At 32.6% G+C, this 23,799-nt stretch overlaps 1 protein-coding gene across 4 annotated transcripts; it reads left to right on the forward strand.

The window, feature by feature from the left end:
• The first annotated feature begins 884 nt into the window (after nt 1–884).
• LOC131067617 (beta-xylosidase/alpha-L-arabinofuranosidase 1) lies at nt 885–7,135 on the forward strand. Of its 4 annotated transcripts, none has more exons than XM_059221293.1 (7): nt 885–1,463; nt 3,344–3,631; nt 4,131–4,300; nt 4,403–4,500; nt 4,603–4,950; nt 5,395–5,808; nt 6,171–7,135. In XM_059221293.1, exons 1-7 carry the CDS (start codon nt 978–980, stop codon nt 6,794–6,796), a joined length of 2,430 nt encoding a protein of 809 aa, XP_059077276.1. In that variant the 5' UTR covers nt 885–977; the 3' UTR covers nt 6,797–7,135. The 4 variants fall into 4 exon arrangements, with proteins under 4 accessions (XP_059077276.1, XP_059077277.1, XP_057858679.2 ...); XM_059221294.1 differs by having other exon boundaries at nt 6,195–7,135; XM_058002696.2 differs by having other exon boundaries at nt 887–1,463; nt 6,210–7,135.
• Nucleotides 7,136–23,799: the final 16,664 nt, after the last annotated feature.

The following is a 23,799-nucleotide window of genomic DNA, read 5'->3' on the forward strand; positions in this document are numbered from 1 at the left end:
GTCCATACCCACTCTGCAAAGGTGGATGTGTTATAATCCAAGTTGGTCATAGGTGACTACAAGAGAGTTGGTGTCAAGGAGAGACTTGATGTGAGAAGTTGTATCTCAATGAGTTGTTTAGGGATCAAAAGGGGCCCCATTGAACAAGGGAAGTGTAGAGGTGTCCTTTCATGTTGTTGACATGGTTGTCCAAGAATATGTGAATGTTGAGACCTTAACTGAGGGTCTTGTAGAGTGAGTTTGTGTGATAAGCCTTTGTTCCTTGGGGCTCTGCATCAACCATGAGGCATAAATTCAAAGGTTTTATTTTGATATCTTATATCAAATTGTTTTTTTGTGCTTTCAGCTAAGGAGGCAAGCAAAAATCATAATGCAGCCAACTACTTGTTGGATAATATTAATCTGCAGACTATTCAACACCACAAAGATGGCATATTCTCCTCCACACAACAAAAAAAATTGCTCAAATTTATATTATAACCAATAGTTATGCCCTTTGTTGTAGCAAGTTTAGTTCTATATTTACTTCAATTAGCTTCTAAGGTGATCAAACTGATGATTAAATTTTGGTTGTATTCAACTTCTTGCCCCTTATTGAAGGTGGAATCTTGTATCAGCCTTTGAATTGATTTGTAATGCTGCCTCTTGTTGAATGCAGCTTTGTAATTTGCTACTTGAACAGCCTTTTTGTTCTGTTCTCAACAGCTTGTTGCTGCCCTTATTTATATTATTATTGCATTTATTCAATTAAAAAAACCATAGCTAATAACAATTTATTTACATTTTATATTAAAATAGTGTTTACACACCGTTCGGCATCTTCTATTAGTTTTCCAATGTAAGCTATCTTATTATAATTTTACTCTTGCCACTGAAAATGAGCTGACTAATTTACCAGTGGAAAAATTGAGTGCATAAGATAGGTGCAGAGAATGAGTCGCCCCTCTTCTCTCTGGAAATAGAACTGTTAAATCCACATGCCCAATTTTTTAATAATTATTGTTCTCTATACTTTTTTCACTGTAATGGAAAAATCAGTGGCTGTTTTAGTTCTCATTGTCCTGATGCTGAACGGAGCCCTCTTTTTATTTTTTTTCAATTCGAGTGATGGAACCGGCAACGTCTCGTTTGCCCATTCGGGTCCAGCCTTTCCCTGTGATGTTAGGGCTGGGCTGAGCTCATTTCCCTTTTGCAGCCCCTCGCTGACTGTTGGGGACAGAGTGAAGGACCTCATTGGGCGCCTCACATTGCAAGAGAAAGTTCAGCAGCTGGTTAATGCAGCCAGTGCTGTTCCCAGGCTTGGCATTCCTGCGTATAATTGGAGGTCTGAAGCACTGCATGGAGTATCAAATGCAGGCCCCGGGACTCGATTTGGGGGCAGGGTTCCCGGTGCTACCAGTTTCCCTCAAGTCATTCTCACTGCAGCTTCCTTCAATGCCTCTCTCTGGGAAGCCATCGGCCAGGTTCGTATTCAAGCGCCACTAATGCTCTTACTATTTTGATTTAACAAACTGTGGTGTGTTTGGGCTTCCATGGAATCAGGATTCGTGTTATTGTATTGTTGAGATAAATGAACCTAGTGATTTTTAGCAATTGGGTGATTGGAATATGTATAGGTTTTTCAACTTATAGTTGTAAGATGAAAGGCTGATTCTGAAATTTTTCGTGCCAGTTCAGAATAGTTACAGAGACTGAAAATCAGAATAGACCATAAATCTACATCGATTTGATTTTGAATGTACCCAATAAGAGATTTTCCTATTTTGTTGGCCAGTTTCAATTAAAATAGCTTGGATCCACGCTACAATGACCATTGGTTTATTACTTAAAGCGAATCTGAACCCATTAAAGCCCTAAGGTTTTCCATTGCCAGTGATCATGACTTGTTTTGCCGAGATTACCGCACAGTAACTCAAGAATGAATGATGTGGTCTGTAAACAATTGATAGTGTCACCCTTCAACTAGGCCCTATTCATAATAAATAATGCCATTCCTTATAGCGCACAGGGAACGAACAGATCGAGCATATTCGTTGATTGAGTAGGAAATCCCATCCTCCCTAATGTTTTCCTGATAACTAGTGAATGCCCAGATAGGTTGATCGCCATTGATAAATGCATTCAGAGCTAGAGCTCTATGTAAGAAATGTGTTTAGTGATCTTTTAGGTAGAACCGTAAGAGTACTGCCTAGTGGTAGTCAGAATGCACGACCGAATCTAAATGAAACCGTGACAATTGTAATATCTGCGTAGGATTAATTAAAGTTCCTAGATATGTTTTAGGTCTCCAAGGAGATTTTCACAGTTCGATGTTGATTGTAATTGGTTTCTAAATTCAATTGTGTAAAAACTTTTCCATCAAATTCGGATAATATTTTTTTGGGTTAATTAATAATTTATTATATCTTTATAGATATAAATTTATGAAATTTGAAACATAAACATGTCAAAAAATGAAGACAGTAGAAAGAACATCTAATCAAAAGCAGCTTCAATATTAAGACTATTGTTCTATAAGAGATTTTATTGAATGAAATAAATATCTTCTCTTTGAATAAGTGGTTACTGTTTTGACTATTATCTAAAGAAGATTCAAAATATGGAGAACCATTGCTGATCTAAGTTAATTATGGAGGAAGAGTTAAATAGAAGAAATAATAAATGGATGAAGAATGATAAATGGGTGACCAAGTGAGATATTAATATGTCTGAGTGTCTTAATGAGAAAATAAAAAGATATGTGAAATGTTTCTAAGAAATATCACATGGATATAAAAAACAAGACAAAAAAACTTTCTATACCAATAAAAAGATATGTGAAATGTGAAATATTTTTAAGAAATATCACATGGACCAAAAAAAAAAAAAAAAAAGCTTCCTATACCAATGAATTTAACTTCACCAGAAATCATGAAGACAAAATCTATATATAATCAAATATTAAATAAAAAACAAAAATGTTGATAGCTCAATGTAGATATAAAATTTACGTATAAAAGAAAAAGAAAAAAAAATAACTAATTTTATAACAAAAGAGTGGTAGAGACATGAAATTGTAGTAACATCTGTACCAATTATGAAAACACCTTAAAAATTACGACACTGAATCAATTTTTTTTTTTTAAAACTTCCTAATTGTTATTAAAAATCTTTCATTCATTCATTGAAGCGCTGTGGAACTGGAATGAATCAACGCCCTACTTAATAGAGCTTGTTCTTAGAACACAACTGCATTGAAAGTGGGTTTGAAAACCAAAGAATTTTCACATGAGCTATCTTTAATCGACGCTGCAACTTTCATATGGGCTATCCTTACAGAGTATATTTATGTTTTAATGTGCAGGTTGTGTCGACAGAGGCCCGGGCCATGCATAATGTGGGGCTGGCAGGGCTGACATTCTGGAGCCCTAACGTTAACATATTCCGTGACCCGAGATGGGGCCGCGGCCAAGAAACGCCCGGCGAAGACCCAGTTCTCACAGCTAAATATGCTTCCAGCTATGTCCGTGGTTTGCAGGACACCGACGGATCTGACTCCAACCGACTCAAGGTTGCATCCTGCTGTAAGCATTATACTGCCTACGACTTGGACAACTGGAATGGGGTTCAAAGTGACACCTTCGACGCTAAGGTGCACGCATAACATTTTGCTTTTTCCCCATCTCGCCACGATTTTTCAAATTTACGGGCTCCACGCCAGTTTTTTGGCTTTTCCTTTTTTCAAAGGAAATACATAATTACTTGGAATCTGCCTTTCCCTGTCTTTTTAGTTAGATTGATGGACTCATCTGGTTTTGGGCTTGATGCCATCCATTTTTTTTTAACAATTAAAATGTCACTAGAACATCCCGGTAAGTTGTGATGCTCTGCCACGCACCTGAAGCATTTGCAATAAGAGAATGTGAATAGATTTCATGTAATTTGCAGGTAAATCACCATGTGAAGTTTCTCGTAGAAAAAAATGGGTTGGGCTCGGCAACATAAAAGACCTCTTATAATTTTTCTGTTTTCTACCTCTTATATTAAGAGATGCAGTAGAATTGGAACCCTCGTGCCTGCATCAAACCGTCCACTTTTTATTTTTTGGCCTCTATGCCCATTAAAACAGAACTCCTCCTTCTCTCGTCCAGGTCACACTGCAAGATTTGGAGGACACATTCAATCCTCCCTTTAAAAGCTGCGTCTTGGATGGCAACGTGGCCAGTGTTATGTGCTCTTACAACAAAGTGAACGGTGTCCCAACCTGCGCAGACAAAGATCTGCTTAGAGGGACTATCAGAGGCGAATGGAAATTAAACGGGTAAAAGTCCTATCAACATTCAAATTCCTCTGTTTTCCCAACACTCATATCAACATTCAAATTCTTTGGCCTCGTGGACGTTATGTGGCTTCTTCTTTTCAGATATATTGTCTCCGACTGTGATTCGGTCGATGTGTTATACAATTCCCAGCACTATGCATCCACTCCTGAAGATGCAGTTGCCGACGTGATAAAAGCGGGTAGGCAATTCTTGTTACATAAAATACGTGATTTCCAAAAGCTTAACTTGTGATTCATACATGAAGAATTATATGTTTGCATTGGCTTGGATATGAACCCAGGGCTAGATCTGGACTGTGGATCTTTCCTGGGGAAATACACAGAATCAGCTGTGAAAGCAGGCAAAGTGGACGAGTCCCTGCTTGATCAAGCTCTGGTCAACACCTTCACCACATTGATGAGACTTGGCTGGTTTGATGGGGATCCTGCCAACCAACCATACGGGAACCTGGGACCTAAGGATGTGTGTACTGAGAAGCATCAAGAACTTGCTTTAGATGCTGCCAGGCAGGGGATAGTTCTGCTGAAGAATGATGGTACATTACCATTAGCTGCAAACAAGATTAGTTCTTTGGCTGTTGTTGGACCCAATGCAAATGCCACCAAAGTCATGATTGGCGATTATGAAGGTACCCATTTATGCAATGATTCTCAAGGAAACTAATGCAATAAAAGAATCCGAACTTGACTATATACAGTCTGTATAAGTAACCCACACATGTGGAAGTGCTTATAATCGGAATCAGAAATGCAGTGTGTGTTCAGTGTTTGCACATAAACACATCTTGGAACATGTGGAAATAGATAGTTTGTGCCCATATACAAAGCAGTCTATTACCAGGTTTTGACATACTTTTGCAGTGTAGTTCTTGATTATCATGTGCCCTGACCTTCATTCATGACCTTAATATTTCATTTTTTCCCCCTGATGTCAACGGCCGAAATACAGCTACTCTCATTTGCTCATTGGTTCGGAAAGTATGAGATTTAAGTGTCTCTATTTGTAGAATATAGCATAGGTACATTGCAATCAATGTGATTCTTAGTCTATCTGTCTTGGTCATTGTGGTCAGGTATTCCATGCAAGTATACAACACCTCTCCAGGGGCTTTCAGCATACAGTTCAATCCTCTACGCCCCAGGTTGTGCAAATGTAGCATGCGCTGGAAATGGTTTCTTAGGTGCAGCAGTTAAGGCAGCAACTGAAGCAGATGCAACCGTGTTAATTGTAGGTGGAGATCAGACATTAGAGACAGAAGGACGAGATAGAATAAGTTTATTATTACCTGGCCAGCAACAACAGCTGGTTTCCGAAGTTGCAAATGCATCAAAGGGACCAGTAGTCCTTGTGATCATGTCAGGGGGTCCTTGCGATATATCATTTGCAAAGGATGAAGACAAAATTGCAGGCATCATCTGGGTGGGCTATCCAGGACAAGCTGGAGGAATAGCCATTGCAGATGTTATTTTTGGACGATACAATCCTGGTAAATATATGTGTGATTTTCTTTTTTGCGCAATCAAATATCAGAAAACAGATTCATATTTGCGTTTTGGCTGCAAAATATTCTAGGAGACGAGAATCTCTTTCTTGAAAGATATATCTTGAATCGACTCTGTTTGCTTCACTTTACTTGCATGTGGTTAGTGTATGAAGGTAAAATCAAGATTTGAACTCAAAAAAGAGCTGGGATTACTGAAAAGCTTGTTGCAGATGTTAGGTTAAACCCCAATCAAGCACCAATCAAATGATCACTAAATTTGGAATTTTTGGAACAATTACGTTAATTGCAGAATCATTCTTTATTTATGCATAAAAGCTTAAGCCTTATTTATCTGGGTATGCAAGGTTGGCAACTGATGCATGTGCCAGCCTTTGTTCTTTCAGGTGGTAGATTGCCTATGACTTGGTATCCACAAGAGTTTGTTAAGATTCCCATGATTAACATGAACATGAGGCCAGATCCAGCCACAGGATATCCTGGCCGAACTTACAGGTTCTACACTGGAAAAACTGTTTACATGTTTGGCGATGGTCTGAGTTATACAAGCTTCAAATACACTCTGGTTCAGGCACCTAAGCTGGTATCTCTTCCTATGGATGACAAACTTGCTTTTGCCCAGAAAAAATCAAATTTTTCCTGTGAGACTGTTCAAATAACCCAAATTAATTGTCAGAAACTGCAAATGGATGTTCAGGTTGATGTGAACAATGTTGGTCCTAGAGATGGAAGTCATGTGATATTCTTGTTCTCGACACCTCCACCAAAGCACCATTCTCCAAAGAAGCAATTGCTTGGCTTCCATAAGGTCCATATCACTTCAGGAGCCAGGGAAAGAGTTCATTTTAACGTTGATGTATGCAAGGATCTCAGCATTGTTGATAAAGCTGGCAATAGGAATCTGCCTGTGGGTTCTCACCTCTTTCGCATAGGGGATCTGCAACATTCTCTCTCTGTTCAAATAACAAACTAATTTCCCCTCAAGGGAATTGTGGCGATCATTTCTGCAAAGAGCAGGGAAGCTTCAATAACGTCATATTATGGCCAAGTGGACTGTTAATTGTTGTTCTTCTAAATTGTTTATGACAGCTAGAGGAAAAGGATAACAGGCTGCCTGCCTGTAATACCAGTCTATTGACGATTTATTCTTGCGAGGAGGATTTGAAGTCAATTAAAGGATTGACCTCTTCAACCCTACACTAATCGATTGTTTTCTTATTTGTTCAACTTAAACCATCTCCAGGTAGGCATATATACAATATCTGGAAAAAGTTCTTGTCAATCAATTATCTCAAAAAAGATGTATTGGTAATGGGACAGACTTTTATGATCCATTCACATCTCTTACCATCTTGCGTAAGATGGCTAAGAGATGTTTGTGGGCTTTGTGATCCCTCTTGTTTTGTTTTTATTGCCAATTTAAATGCTGTTCTAGAAAAGTTTAACATTTGCTTTAGAGTAAGATAACATTCCATCATTTGATTTTGTTTTATCTATTGTTTTAGTATAGATAAAGATAGTTTTGGGCGTGTTTCTATTTCTCGTGGATAATAATTGTAGGACATGGTTTATAATGAGTATGCATTAAAAACAAGAGACATAATGTGTCAAGTTTTTGCAGTTTTTGCTAATAGTGTAGTTAGTTTCGAGTAGATATAAAGATAAAGATAGAGACGAGAATTGATATATAGAGATAAGTAGAGAGATATATAGGGGTAGAGAGAGATGCGGAGAAGATGAGATAGAGATCTAAGAGAAGAGATTAAAGAAGATATATGGAGGGACGGAGATAGAAGGGCGAAGAGACATAGATATAGAGGTCTGGGAAGAGGGAGAGGGAGAGAGAGTGATGATTGATAAATAGAGGGACTTATGTCTAGAGATAGAGGGGGAGAGAGGAAGATGGAGGTAGAGAGAAGAGGGAGAAATAGATAGAGATTGTTAGAGTGAGAGATAAAGATAAAGATGGACAGATATAGAAGAGGGAGACGGGGAGATAGAGGTAGATATAGATGATGAGATAGATAAATAGAGAGATCAAGATATAATAAGATATAGAGGGGGAGATGGAGAGGGACATATAGCTCAATAGCTAGAGAGGGAGTGATATAGATTGTAGAGATATAGAGAGATAGAGGGGGTGATATATATAGAGAGAGGGGGGAGTTGAAGAGCTAAAATTATAGCAAGAGTGAGAGAGAAAGGAGGAGATTTATACTAAGAAATATTGAAATCAAACATATTTTGTATTATATTCAAACTATAATCATTTGTTTATTAAAAAGCACAATTAGTTAAGCAAGCAAAACTTGCTCAGCTTAAATATTAAGTTGTGTAATAGTAAAAATTAATATAATTTTATATTTTACTCGGGGTTACAAGTAATCAAACATATTAATTTTAAAAATATATAATGAAAGATAATTAAAATAAATTTTTAAATTGAATTTAATTAAAAATTAAAATAGAATAAATTAAATGCAAAGTTAGAATATATCAAAATCCAAATAATATTTTTAAAAAATTAGTAATAATAATTAAACTTATTAAGCTAATTAATAATTAAATAAAATGATAAAAGTAATTCTTTAATTAATTATAATTAAAATATTAAGAAATATATAATTAAAAAATATATTTAATATATTACAAACAATATTAAGAAAGATAAACTCAATATTAAAAATAAAATATTATAAATAAACTCAATATTAAAAATAAAATATTATAAAAAAATTAATTTTAAAAAGTAATTATATTTCAAATAAAATATATTTTTTTCTCGATTGATAAATATTGTATTATATTGATATTAAAAACAAAAAAAAATTATACATTCATTAAAAAAAAAAGGGGCCTCCTTTTGCCTTGATAAACTCATGCTCCCTGATTCTGTTACAATCCCCTACATTATCCGACTGACCACAAACAAAACCTGGATTTAACAAGTACGATTCAAAACTAACATGTTTACACTAAACCACATCCATACCCTATCAACCCCGATAATCTAACTAATATCAATCTACATTCCAAAGCATCTATTCAAACATTTGGCTTTCCTTGACTCACCCAGTAATCCTCCTTTCTGAATGTCAGCTTCTGCTTATCTTTTTTCTGGTCTCCCACATTCGGTGCCTGAACCATGTGTTCTCTCTCATGCAAGTAGTTCTTGATGTGATCCCAACCATTTTGAGCATCACACCTACATTTCTCCTGGTTGTAGTCAACACCCTAAATTAGGAATGACCATAGAGGGGGTTCAAACCCTACAACATGAAGCCACTCTCCGCTTTTGATAATAAACCTCGCACTTGGACGGGCCATGACCATAAATGTATCCATGCCAAATTTCCACTCTTCCTTTATGCACTCCTGCACCACCCACTTTACGTCCTCCTTGTTGCCCAATTCCAAACACCACACAAAAAATACAGAGGCCACATCCACATTAGTCCCGTATCGAAAATTAGAAGCCATGTACTGCTCCCCTAAAAAGGCATCCACCATTCTGAGGAACTTCAGATCCTCAATCTTGAAGATATTTCTCATGCAAAGAAAAGTTTGCCTCCATATCTGAAAACAGGGGCGACTTTAGCAATTTACTTTCCCGATCGTAACACCTATGTTTGAATGGTGATTGAATATCAACTGCCCTCAAACTTAAAGTCAAATCTTCATAGAGATAGCTCGTTTCCCCTGCTTGAGCCATCATGTCTCTGCAACACCTGCATACTTCACCTGCACTAAACCAACATCTACGCACCTGCCTCGAGATAACAATAATCTATAAGCGTTTCTCTGTTACGGCTGAAGCTATTCTGGTTCCAAAACAGACCTTTCATAGAGCGTGTTAGCGACAGGTTAGTCAATTGCAGTCGTTTATTGCAAAATCGACGGTGTAAAACGCGCGACTAACACGCGTGTTAGTCAATCCGTACTGCCGTTTTGGAGCCAGAATAGACGTGTCCCTCTACCACTATGTGTTGCTACCTTTTATAATCATTCAATTCACCCTATGCAAAGAAATTCATCAGGGATGTCTCCCCACAGACACAAGGCATATGCACCCTCGACACCCAAATTTGAAAGAAAATTTGCATCTTCATTACCCCTCTTTTGACATGGTTAATTTTAACATTTTGAAATTGCCTTAGTTTGGAATTAATGAGTTATGAATTTATTCAATTTTTTGATTTTGAGCCTCCCCATTCACAATTGCCTTAACAATAATTTGAGAGTCGCATTCCAGATGTAAAATTCACATTGAAATGTGAATACCAAGATTGCTTTCACTTTTATTTCATTATTTGTGCCATTTTCCAATTTTTGAGCTCCAAACGCTATAATTTTCCCATTTTCATCTTTGGCAATACAACTCGCACCTAAAGAACCCAAATTACCTTTTAACGCCCCATCAAAGTTAATTTCAACCCATCTATGATCAGTCTTTTGCCAACTCTTCATGTTAGACGATGCATTTGAAGGATTAACCCTTGAAGGCGCATTAACAAGCCTCAAATAAAATATTAAAAATAAAGACAATTATGCAAAATTTATTAGTTAAAAATAAAATAAATATTTCAAAAAGGTAAATTATTTTTTATTTTGATTATGTAATTTGTTTTTCATCTTTTGATATTATAGCCCATGAAGTTGTAAGTTTGGAAATTGCATATCATGAAGAATATTTCTAGACAACATTTTATAGACTAGCAATTGGACCTTGGTGTGCAATGGGTATCTTGAAGAGGTATGGAAGGTTAATCATGAATTTCTTTTGCTCTTTTTTAGCATACATTTGTGTAGTACATGAGGTCAATTGGTAGACCTTTTAAAAAGCAATTTTGTTTATGCAACAATGGTCCCAACGAAGAAAGTGATGACTTTTAAAAATAAATTGTGCATTCATTTATAGGGAATGAAACATAAGTGAGAGAAAACCTTTGAATCAAGAAGTTAGTTGGACTCCATTACCAATAGGCTCATGTCATGTTTGCAATAGTTAGAGAGGGAGAGTTATGGATAGATAAGAGAGTGAGACATGTCTAGAGAGAGAGAGAGAGAGAGAGAGAGAGAGAGAGAGAGAGAGAGAGAGAGAGGTAGGTGAAGATATATAAAGAGAGGAAGAGTGAGAAAAATAAAGAGAGATATAGATGTAGAGGGGGAGACACATATAGAGAGATACAAAAGAAGAGATATAGAGATATAGAGGGAGAGGGAGAGGGATACGTATGGGCCAATTTGTAACACACTCATCAACAAAGATGCTGACATAGGTTGACGATCTAGTATGGTGACCATACCTTTGGAAAATCTTTGAACCAATGGTAGTTAGTTTTAACAAAATATTGAATTATTTGTAGTTGACATGCATAACCTAATTTTGTTTTGTCACATATGCACTATCCTTTAGTGCCTTTGTCTACTTATACTTTTTAAGACAAAATACATTTTGAGGAATTTATAGAGAGAGTGCCAAGGGAGGAAGCTACTTAGAAATTACATAGGTGCCATTTTTCATCGAATATGTTTGATGTTCATAGAATATATATTGGTTTGAAATTGTTGCAATTGATCTATTGTATCTTCTTTCTCAATTCTATTGATTGTATTCGTTTCTCACCTTTAGGAATCTTAAATTGCACGAGATGCCATTATTTTTCGTTATATTTGTACTTGCCTTGATTTAGTTTAACATACAACTTTATGACCATACATTGTAAGGTCAAGTCATCCTAAAGTTCATACAACCTTGCACCCTTTTTATGACTTTTGTGTGTTGATAATCACATTCTAAATTGAATTAACATTGATTTCCTGTCCGATAACCATTAAGTTTAATTTAATCTATATTGTTCTATTGTATCTATGCTTTATTCACAAATTTAATAATTAACAATTATATATTATTTCTATTATTACAAATAATATTTAATTAATAAGTAAATAAATACAAAATATTATTGAACTAATTTATTATTTATATATAATATTAAATAAAATAAAACTAATATCTATTATTGATTAATGCAAATACAATATAAATATATATAACAAGTTTATTTTTATTATAATAAAATAAAATAAATATAAATTATAAATTATTATATATACTAGATAGAATGCAAATAACATTTATTATTATTAACAAGTCAAATTATATTTCTATAAATTTTAAAATATATAGTCAACTATTAATATATTATCTTTATTATTTTAATATCATTAACTTCAAAAAAAAAATAGATAAAAAATTTAAAAGAAAGAAATTAAGATAAATTATTTTTCAAAATCAAAGCATGATTAAAAAAATAATAGATAGAATACAAAGTATGATTAAAACAAATAATAGATAGAATTTTAAGTGTTTAAAAACTTAAAAATCAAATCAAATGAATGGAATTATAACATATTTCTTGTTCCTTACATCATGGCACATCACGTGAGAAGTGGTACCTTTAATACTTATATCAATTTTTTTCATAAAAGACGATGATCAAAGAATAAACAGTAAAGCAGAAAAACCATTAAAACAATAACACTAACCCCATGTCCCCATGCAGCTACTTATGAGCATTTTTTGCTTAAATTTAAGCAGCTAGAGTGTTCCCATGTGAAATTCTAATTAAGAGAAAAGGATAAATTGAAATATTTCGCTATTTTAGTGGAGTAACAGCTGCTTAAAAAATGAAAATAAGCTTTGAAAAAAAGTGGGGGCTAGAAATAAGCAGTGGCTGCTAAATAAGCTAAGCAACAACATGGGGACATGCCCTAATAATGCAATCGGTAAATGTTAAAAGATCCCATATACGTAAAAAACGGTGATGACAAAAATCAATAAAACTAGCAAAAATATTCAAATAAAATCTAACGGCTACCATTGCTTGGATAGCCTTTATCCCTTTAACTCCATTTTACACTCTTGATGGCCAAAATCAGGTCTTCCCTTTCAGATAAGTGAACACCTTTGGTGTAAAAATGTAAATTTTGTTTGTTGAGTAGTACACCATTATACTTTATTTGAAAAACATTAATTTTATTTAGTATATGTATATATAACATTTAATTTGTATTTGCAAATCATTTGATTTTTTATTTTATTTATTTTTTAATAATTGTATTTTTTTTAAATGGACAATCTTTTTAATTTTTTACATGTAATCAAATATATATATATTATTTATAAATTAATTTTTATTTTCAAATAACAAATATATAAATGATTATCTAATTTAAATTAAAGAAATTTTATGTACAAGACCATAATATAACTCTTTACTACCATAATAAAGTATCTCCTAACATAATAAAGTATCTCCTAATACAGTAAAAAGATTAATATTCTTTGAAATTAAATTATATTTTTTAGAACTAAAATATTTGATTACATTACATTTAAATATATAAAAATATGCAAAGTCAAGAGATAAATTTATTCTTTACAAAAAAAAAGTGAGTACATGCTTGATTTTCAATTGATGTGAATAAAATTTACCATTATGTTAATGATTGGACCATAAGTGTCATTTTGTTATAAATTCTAAGTCTACTCAAACAATTAAATACTAGTTTCAAAGTATTTATTACAAATCCTTTGGCATGTGAAAATAACAAAGTCACAATTTGTAATGTCTATTTAGTTCACCTTTATGATGTTTTATTACTTGTGGCTGAACCATTATATGTCAGATCAACCAAGTTTGAATTACATTGCTTCCGTCTTCCCATTGTTTGTATGCAGGATGATTGTACTAAATTCGGTGATAGTGACATATAGCAACAAGCAAAAATTCTATTTCAAGTACAAATGGTGGGCTTCCTTTTAGTATAATGTCATTAATAAAGAGATAAATATATTATTTTACATAAAGAAAATTGAATTTTCTACCTACTGTTTTTAATATGAGCTAATGGAAATAAAGAAAAATGATATTTTTATAATTATATAAACTAGCAATTGCATCTTGGTGTGCAATGGGTATGCCGAAAAGGTTTGGAAGGTCAAATAAAGAAAAAATGGTATAATTTTTATATACATTTGTGCAATACATGAGGTCAATTGGTAGGCCATTTAGTAAATGATGTTTATGCAAAAAGGTCTCACTAAAGAAGTGATAGTTTGAAATTAACGATGCATAATCTTACACAAATCAAAATACAACTGGAAGAAAACCTCTGAATGAGGAAGATAATCAAAATCCATTACCGATAGGCTCTTGTTATGTTTGCAATAGAGAAAGGCGGAGTGGTTAAGTAGATAGAGGAAAAAATAGAGTGAGATATAAATAAAAAAAAGAGAGGACATAAGAAAGAGAGGGAAGTAATGTCTAAAAAAATTCTCTTCCATGATCTTATTGTAGATGCCATATCCTATTATAGATCTTCTATTTTGGTACAATTAAGGAGAAGATAAGCATAGATTTTTTTTGGGACCAACTTTTTTACGTGTTCATTGCATTTTCTTGTGAAATTTTCCTGTGAAATTTTCAATGAATTCACTTTGTGCATATTTCAAATGAAAGTCTAAAGACAACAAGAAATAATGTAACAAATGTAGGATGATGTGCTTTGATACCTTACTAATAAATGCTTCTAATATTATCTCATAAATTCTCCACCAATAAAACTCTAGCATGCTCCTTGATAACTCTTAAATGATTTCAAATGAATTAATAAATGCATTTAAATATAAGAAAAAAGCACACAAACTAACATAACATGTGATAAGTTAGCTACTAATGACTTGTAAAATGATTGACAAGACAATAATTTAAATTTTAAATTTTAAAAAATCAAGTTTCATATTCATGACTATAGAATTGACTTGTTTCAAGTACACACTCACATATTTGATCGATAATGAAGAACACGTCTAAGGAACATAGATAAATCCATAGGAATCAATGATGGAAGGGATCAAGATATAGGATGTCATAAACCAATTTCATGCAAGAATATGAAAGTTGAGTGGTTACAAAAATATATAGAAAAGAAGCATGGGAATGCAATTTTCACAATTATAAGAACTTATTATTTAAATGTCAATTCATGCTTACATAATGTATTTGAGTGGTAAATGGGCTTACTCCTCGAAAGTAACTTGATTTCATTTTTTATGGAAGATAATAAATTTCATAACAATAACTAAATAATTCAGAGAGTGTGATTCGAAATGTTGATCATTAAAATCTTGCACTCAATCAAATCTAGAAACTCGCATACAATATTGACATGGATTGTAGAAGTCTAATAGCATTAATTAAATAATTCACCTCTTTTGATTTACAAATTTTGTCTTAAGTTCAATTCATATGTTACACATTTTTTTACCCTTCTAAGACTCAACTTACCTAAATTCAATTTTTATTACAAGTGATTTGTTTTCCCAAATTAAATTTCTATTGTTGGACAAAAGTTCACCCTTCCAACAAATTTAATCCTACTATCAAATACGTTTTTCTCAAATAAATATATTAAAACATCATTTCATATAACTTTTCCACATAAAAGGTGTCCTAAAACCTACATGACTTATAAGATATTTCCATTCTCATTAAAAAACATAAAAATCCAATTAAATCTTTCTTTTGATTTAGACAAAGATATCATACCGACAACTATAATGTACAATTCACACCAATATAAACATTTTCCATATCATTGCCAATCTCTTTTAACTCAACAAATATACAATACCTACAATTGACACCTATACACATTTTTCACATCACCACCAATTTGTTTAACTTAGAATTCTAAAATATATAACCATCAAAACGTTTAAATCCCAATACAAATTACATATAATATATGTAAAAAAGTGAGAAAACTATTATTAAAATTGCAAATTATGATGATTCTAAGTGACCACCAAATTGAAAGCTATATAGCATAAAATAAGAATAAATGTACATGGAACTACAAAACAAAAGTTTCTTCATTTAAACATTAAAATATAGCCAACAATATTATCTAAATCCCTATAAAACTCACATAATATTAAGCTCAAAAATAAATACCTACATATAAACACAAATTTCTAGAATTTAGAATAATTCGTAACAACATCTTTATTTCTAAGAATATTGAAATTGCAATCTTTCATTCAGACATTGCTTGATAGCTATCGGTGAACGGTCAGTGGTGACAGTTAAAACACAAAATTTTCCCACAAACACGAGAGTACTTGTAAATCATATTCCCCAAGATCTTCAGTGGTGACGGTTAAAACACAAAATTTTCCCACAAACACGAGAGTACTTGTAAATCATATTCCTCAAGATCTTCCAGTAGAAATAGGAATAAATGTGTATAGAACTACTTGATAAGGGGTTTCAAGATCTAAGCAGAAAAATAACAAAATAAAACTCAGATCCAACTGCAAGACAAGGGGCTTACTATCCAGCTGTTAAATGAAAATTTTGGTTCGATTTGAGATTTGGTTTCAATATATTCCCATCTTATATTGTTCTTTTAATACTTTCTTGTGAATTTGTATGCTAACAGCTATGTTATATGAATATTGAGATGAATTTACTGATGTAAGTGAAACCATATCATTCTTGTTGTTATAAATACGAGGGTAAATTATGTTTTTTTAAATTTGATGATAATTTATCTCATTCATTTTCAATATTAAAATCTCTAGCATTCGCTCATTCACTAAATCCATTGAATACTAAGAACCAGATCTATACTATCAAATACACTAAGAACTTACATTCTGTACGTAATCACAATTTCTTGTTCTTGAGCTGATATTTCAAAGTCTTGATTCCTGTTCAATTATAAAATTCTTGAAATGCAAACTAGACCTTAAGAACACGAAACAAATTTAAATTATAAATTTTAGAGCTCTATTTTGGGGATCGATAGAGGAGGATACCTTTTGTCAAACTTTAAGAATGCAACACCATTATTTTTCTTATGACAACATGGTGTGCAGAAATGGGTAATGGACATGATTATAAAATATGGAAGCATGTATAATACAATGTATAATGCCTCAAAAGAATGTAGTCACAAGGCACGCTATGATTGGAGGATGTGCCCAAAATGAATTTTGTTGAAATGCCTATGGAAATTAATACAACATGCAGTAAGTTTTATCGGTAGAGAATATTTGTTGTTATTTGTAAATTATATGAAATAACTTTCAAGCACAAGGTCCTATGAAATATAGCCTATTAAAAACTTCTTTTTTTTTCCTCACTGTATTCGTAAGTAAATTGCAAGGGCATTCACCAACGCATATAATGTGCAAATTTACTGCAACCTCTATACGTACATTTTCAAAATTTTCACTAGATGATTCCAAATGTGATAAGTTTTTAAATATTTATTTATTTTTTTAAATTTTATTTCATTTTATTTTTTTCTTCTTTTTATGGTTTCAAAAAGAAAATTTGTCCTCAAGTGGAATTTTGAGTCTTTAGCTTTAAATCTTTCATGAAATAATTTTATTTAAATTAAAATATCAAATAGAAATCTTTATGCAACGGATTAGGGTTCTAATTAGGGTTGGTAAAATTTTATATATAAAATAATAGTAACCCAGAACTAATAACTAGTAGAGTAAATATCGCTAAGGCCCTGATACCAAAATGTAATGGTACTTTTCCCCTATGATTAATTAAGTATTTGCAGCGGATTAAATAAATCAAATATTAAGTTAAACCTAATGTAATTAACCTTTTACTTAAGGTAAATAATTTAAAAGAAAGGTATGTACATCAATAATCAATAATAAAATATTGAGATAATAATTTGCAGCGATGAAATATTAGGGCAATGACAATATGAAATTGATTAATACATATCTGTAAATCACCAAGATGTTGCTTTCCTGCACATAGAGGATTAGTTATAGGTATAGGGTTTCCAGGCAAGGGAGCACTCCAGGAGGACACGGTTCTTACACAGAACCTCACATGCCTTCACGGCATGAAATAGACACGATTCTTACACAGAACCCCACATGCCTTCACGACATGAAATAAACACAGCCCTGGCTAGGACACTCCCGGATGTACGCTGTACTCCGAGTTGGACACACACTGTATGCCCCTTCTCCAATGCCCACTTCCCACCCACCAGACCTTAACTATGCCCTCTCTTGTTCTTCCTTTAACTTATCCTTCTCTTCTCTTCTTCTCCCCATATCCACCTTCTCTATTAATTCATAGGTTTATATAATATCACAAGGTGTTTACTAAAAATCACACCCTTTCATTATAATAATATTTTTCAATTGCTTTGATTTATATATTCTTTTATTAAAAATTCTTTTTTGGGAAAAAGTCCCATAACATGACAAATGTTGACAGGGAGGAACAAAGACAAAGACGTAATGCGATTGAAAGGCACATATATCGTACATGTAGAGCAGAAGTAGCAGTACAAGAATTGGAAGCTCAAAATAGAGAAGGCTTTAATATAATTGGAAGTGGTTATCAACAAACTTCTGAACAACAATCTCATTATCAGAGAGAGGATATGCAACAAGTTCCTCAACAATCAAACGAAATACAACGATCTTAATCACATACAGACAATCAAATGAATTATCATAATGAAGAATCTGCATCTGTTGACTATATACCTCAAAATACTCAACATATTCCTCTACCTGAAAGAAATGTAGGAACGGTAACTAATGTCCAAAATATAGGCAATCCTAATGGAATTCTTTAAAACAATTTGAAAGATATTCAACTTCCATTTCGACACCAAATAGACAATTTTGTTTCTCCAACAATGTGTTATATATGTCAAGAATGTTACCTTGGCATAAAAGTGTATCGCACTTCGCAAGGCCCTGTATGTGGTAGGTGTCATCAAGAGCGAGGGAATAATAGATTCTCTTTGTCAAACAATATGGATCTAGGACCACAACCACACGAACTTTCTAACCTTACACAAGTAGAAGAAATGTTGATTGCACTTGTAAGTCTGATTCTACAAGTCACACATGCAATAGGTGGACAATATAGGTATAAAGGACACACAATAAGTTTTCCATAAAATATTGAACGAATTTCCAATATTCTGTCACATCCAATCAAAGACTTGCCAATAACATTTTTTTAAGAAAAGATCAGCGTGACACAAATTACAACTTTACAGTAAATAGAGAACGTGTCTACAAAGCATTAAAATATAAAATTAGCATGACAAGTTCTATTCAGGTGTTAAAATTGATCATAATGCTCTGTATGATTTGTACAGAGATTGTAATCCAAATATTTTTTGACAAAATAAGGATTGTGCATATGGAATTTGATTCTAACTCAAACCAAATTGTATTTGTGGGTCCAATTGTAGAAACAAATGATTGTAATATCATAGATTACACAACATCAATGGCCTCAAAACCACCTAACGTGCAAAGAGAAATGGAACTAATCCAGACATGGGTGAATAATCCAAATGTAGATCCTCCCACGTTGATTGATTATTTTGGTGTATCTCCAATCAATGAATACACAACAACAGGTTTACTTGACATGGCATTTCCAACTCTATTTGCTGATGGTAGGTGTGATTGGTTGGAACCAAGAATAATACGAGTACACCTACATGAGTATGCGAAGCATTTGCTTCGCTATAGGGACCACCGCTTTGGCAAACACCCAAGGTTTCGATATTACATTATGAACATGATATAATGAGGCACAGAGCACAAAATTCAACTGCTGTATTTGCAAAAAGGAACCTTCGTGAGTTGCCTATCACAATAAACGAATTGCATGAACATATGCAGAACTTGCCAAACTCACGACTGGCTAATAAATTGATATGATTTGGAACAACATTGTGAGGAAACAGATCATATTGGACAAAATGCAGAGTAGAACTATCTAACATGCTACATCAAATCAGAACACCAACAATATTCTTTACACTTAGTGTTGCGGACTTGTATTGGCCAAATTTACATGCACTGATGCTAGGAATAGCTCCAAAATATCCACAGGAAGCTCAAATCTAGAGGAAACAAAATGTGATCGACTACCCTCATATAGTTGCCCACTATATGCACTTAAGACATTTGATATTTAGAAAAGAAATACTAGAACAAAGATTTACTGTTGAAGAGTATTGGTGCAGATATGAATGGCAACATAGAGGATCACCACATGTGCACGGTTTTCTATGGATACATGGAGCACCAAATATGGACAATATAGATTGGTCTAATGAACAAGAAATAAAGATTGCTGAAAGATATTTCCATGGCATTGTTCATGAATGGAATCCAAGACTAGATGTTCATCAACGAAATGTACAGGTATCATTACAATGAGTTTCAATCGTAACTTATGTAATCCAATGTCTACTTTAGGTTTTTTTACATAGAAAACTAATGCGTTCATATTTACAATTGCAGGCATTCCAAAACTTTGCACACCACCCATGTCTAAAAAACACAAGACAACTTGCCGAGACATATATTGATAAAGATTATGAAGAAATTCTAAACACAGTACAAAGACATACAATGTGTAGAGAGGGTGCATGTCTACGAAAGAAACAAGGAAGAATGGTTTGCAGGTAACTACTGTATGATAAATAATTTTCTATATACATGTAATGTAAACGTTTTAAAAAAAATGCTAAAAAATATTTACAGATAAAATTGCAGATACAATGCACCCCGGGCCTTAAATATACATGGATCAAAATTATATCAAGACATACAAAGTAGTGAAAAGAAATTTGAGCCAGCATGAAATGATGACAGAGTAAATTCATACAATCGCTACATACTACAACTATGGAGAGCTAATATAGATTGGCAACCGACAGGTCTTGTAAATGGAGCATTAGGTTATATTCAAAAGATTGTAAACAAACCTAGAAGTATGCCACCAGAACCACCAACATATGTAATGGTTAAGTTTGATAACTACTCTGGATTTCCGTTTGATGATCACAATCCACAAACAGTTCCCATCAGTATAAGACAAAGAGGTTCTACAATTCAAATACCATTGAGACTGGCTTGAGCATTAACAATACACAAGTCACAAGGTTTGACGCTTGCAAAAGCCACAGTTGATATAGGACCAACTGAAAGAACATGAATGACATTTGTAGCTATATCTCCTGTAAATTCTTTGCAAGGATTGAGAATAATGCCACTGTTCACATATGAGCGCTATGAAAAAATGAAAAAGGGAAAACAACTTGCAAAGAGAAAAGATGAAGAAAGTAGATTGAAAGATTTAGAAATAAATTCATGTAATACTTTTTCATAAACATTCATTGTTTCATGTGATCAACATTTAATTTGCATGGTGTATTGGATTAAGTACGTAATTTGGATTCCTTTTCTATCATTCTATTTGTTTATGCAATAACTACCATGCAATACTATATTGTTATTAATTGAATTACAACACAAAGTTTCTACTTGATTATAAATGATATATCAATAATATACTGTCCATTATACATCTTTACATATAATTTAATTATTCACATAAATAATAGTCGCTTTCCTTATTGAAGACTAGATAAAATTGAATGATCTAACTATAGATCAAATTGAGCCTAAATCCTTAACAAGTTGAACCCTCACACTACAACAAATTAAACTATTACTCTTAACCAAAAAATGTAATAACCCCAACCCTAATTCAATATTAAACTAAATTTATTATTAACCATAATCGTAAACCAAAACACACGTTCTTAACCCTAACACGACCGAATAGAACCAAACCAAATTGAACACTAACCCTAAATCAAATCAAATCAAATCATTATTGTAATAGTAAATCAAATCTAACCCTACACGAAAAAAAAGTCAACCGTACCTCTAAACTAAACGTACTTGAACACTATACCAAATTGAACCCTAACCTAAATTAAAGCTTTTTGAAAATAATCATAAAACTAAATAACTTATAACAACTCTTACTAATTTTAAAATTATTTCAATAATTCATTTAATATAAATTATTTGATTTATAAGTTATTCAAAAATTAAATAATTAATATAACGTAAAATATTGTACTTATAAATTATTAAATATTTTATAATTTAATTTATTTCCAATTGCCCCTACTGATGCTACTAGCATATATATATATAGAAATATATATAAAGAAAGCCGAGAGATATCGAGGCTTTCATTTCAAATTTTAACATAACTTTCTATATATATATGCTAGTATGCAGCTCTTTTCTAAACAGAATAAGATAATAAAAACAAAGAAAATAATTATTATTTTTTAATTATTATAAAAAGTTAATAAATTTATTCATCTAAAAAATGTTCTTCTTTTGCCCCATATTTGACCTACCAAATATATAATCATGTTCTTCCTACTGCTGTACGAAGGATGACGTAAAGGAATTCTGCAATGAATTTAATCATTGTATGTAGGATGCTGTGAGACATTAAAAAGTGTACGACTTTTAAAAAGAAATAAAATATATAATTTAAAAAAATAAAAATTAAATTTATACTTACTATAATCAATAAAGAGGGACATAAATATTTTTTTGAAATTATTAAATAAAAAATTTAATTTTAAAATGGTTAAAATTTTTAATTTTTTTTTATAGAGATTATTCCATGGAGGAGATTATTCCAGAACTTTCTAATGATATAGGTCGAGAATGCTTGCTAAGGGTCCCATTCATATATCATGGCATGCTCAGCCAAGTCCGCAAAAGCTGGAGGGCTATGGTTAAAAGTCCTCTGTTTTATCAAGATAGAAAACGGTTGAAACTAAACGAGGAGGTGATATTTGTGGTTAGAAAAACGCTGAAATTTGAGGCTGATTATATCTATGAAATGTGTGTTTATGATCCTCACCAAGATGTATGGAGGACAATGGGTGGGATTCCTTCAGATTCAACCGTGCTTCCTGTCAATGAGAGGTTGATTTCTATACAGGATGAGAGAGTTATGACCTATGATTTTCCTTCTAATACCTGGTTGCAGGTATTTTACTTCCATTTTAATTTTTTGTCCACTAAATTAAGTTAGAGTTTCATTTAATATTATTATGAGTTTTGATTGATTTTTATATATATATTTTTTGTTTAATTTAGATAGCAGATGTGCCCAACTTTAGATATGGCAGTGTGTTTCGAGCATCTCCAGAAAGATACATATATTTTGTTGGAGGTGATTTCAACACAGTGAGAACCAAAGTGTTTTGGGCATCTCGAGAAAAATATATGTACTTTGATGTAGAGGAAAAAAAGTGGGGGTCTCTTTCTCACATGGAGAGATCCTGGATATCTTGTTTTCAAAGTGTTTTTGTTAATGAACAGTTTTATGTGATAAATGCAGAGAATGTTGAAGTCTTTAATACAAAGACTCAAGTATGGAGTAAGACAAAGCTTAAACACACATGGTATGCAGGTTATTTGATAGTTGCTTTTGGGAGTTTATATTCATTTCAAAGAGGAGGAGTGATGAAATATAACTCAACCAAAAATGTGTGGAGGTGGGTTGGATGTTTACCAAAGTTGCTTGTTGAGGTTTGTTGGGCTACTATTTGGAATGATCAGATTTTTTTGAGTGGTTGTATGTGTAATAATTAGATGTATAAAATTGTTTATTATATGTATCAACCACCTCTACAAGGAGAAGTGATTTCGGATAGGTGGATTTCAATTGACGGTCCACCAAATTATAAATTTTGTACCTATTCAGCAATTTCTTTGTTAATTTAGAGACAAACTCGTTCTCAAGTAAATATATAAAAATTTGGTAAATACTTTTACTATTTAAATCTTTATATTAAAAAAAAAATGTAGATGAATTTTATTTTCTTGATAGAATTGTCTTATCATTGATTTTAGTTTTAGAGTTTTTTCTAATAATTCACTCTTGTTACTGGGCTACAACCGGGGTTTTCTTCCTGGTTCTGTAAATCTTCTTTCTTAATTAATAAATTTCGTGGCTCTGCCACTTTTATCCAAAAAAAAAAAAAATTAATTCACATTTT

The sequence above is a fragment of the Cryptomeria japonica genome, chromosome 5 (assembly GCF_030272615.1).
Source record: "Cryptomeria japonica chromosome 5, Sugi_1.0, whole genome shotgun sequence".
Classification (NCBI taxonomy): domain Eukaryota; kingdom Viridiplantae; phylum Streptophyta; class Pinopsida; order Cupressales; family Cupressaceae; genus Cryptomeria; species Cryptomeria japonica.

Bases quoted from the DNA above. Each gene is read 5' to 3' on its own strand.
- LOC131067617 (XM_059221293.1), top strand. From the start codon at position 978: ATGCCCAATTTTTTAATAATTATTGTTCTCTATACTTTTTTCACTGTA. The intron at 4,951-5,394 runs GTACCCATTTAT...CATTGTGGTCAG, and splicing joins CATGATTGGCGATTATGAAG to GTATTCCATGCAAGTATACA. The intron at 5,809-6,170 runs GTAAATATATGT...TGGGTATGCAAG, and splicing joins TTTTGGACGATACAATCCTG to GTTGGCAACTGATGCATGTG.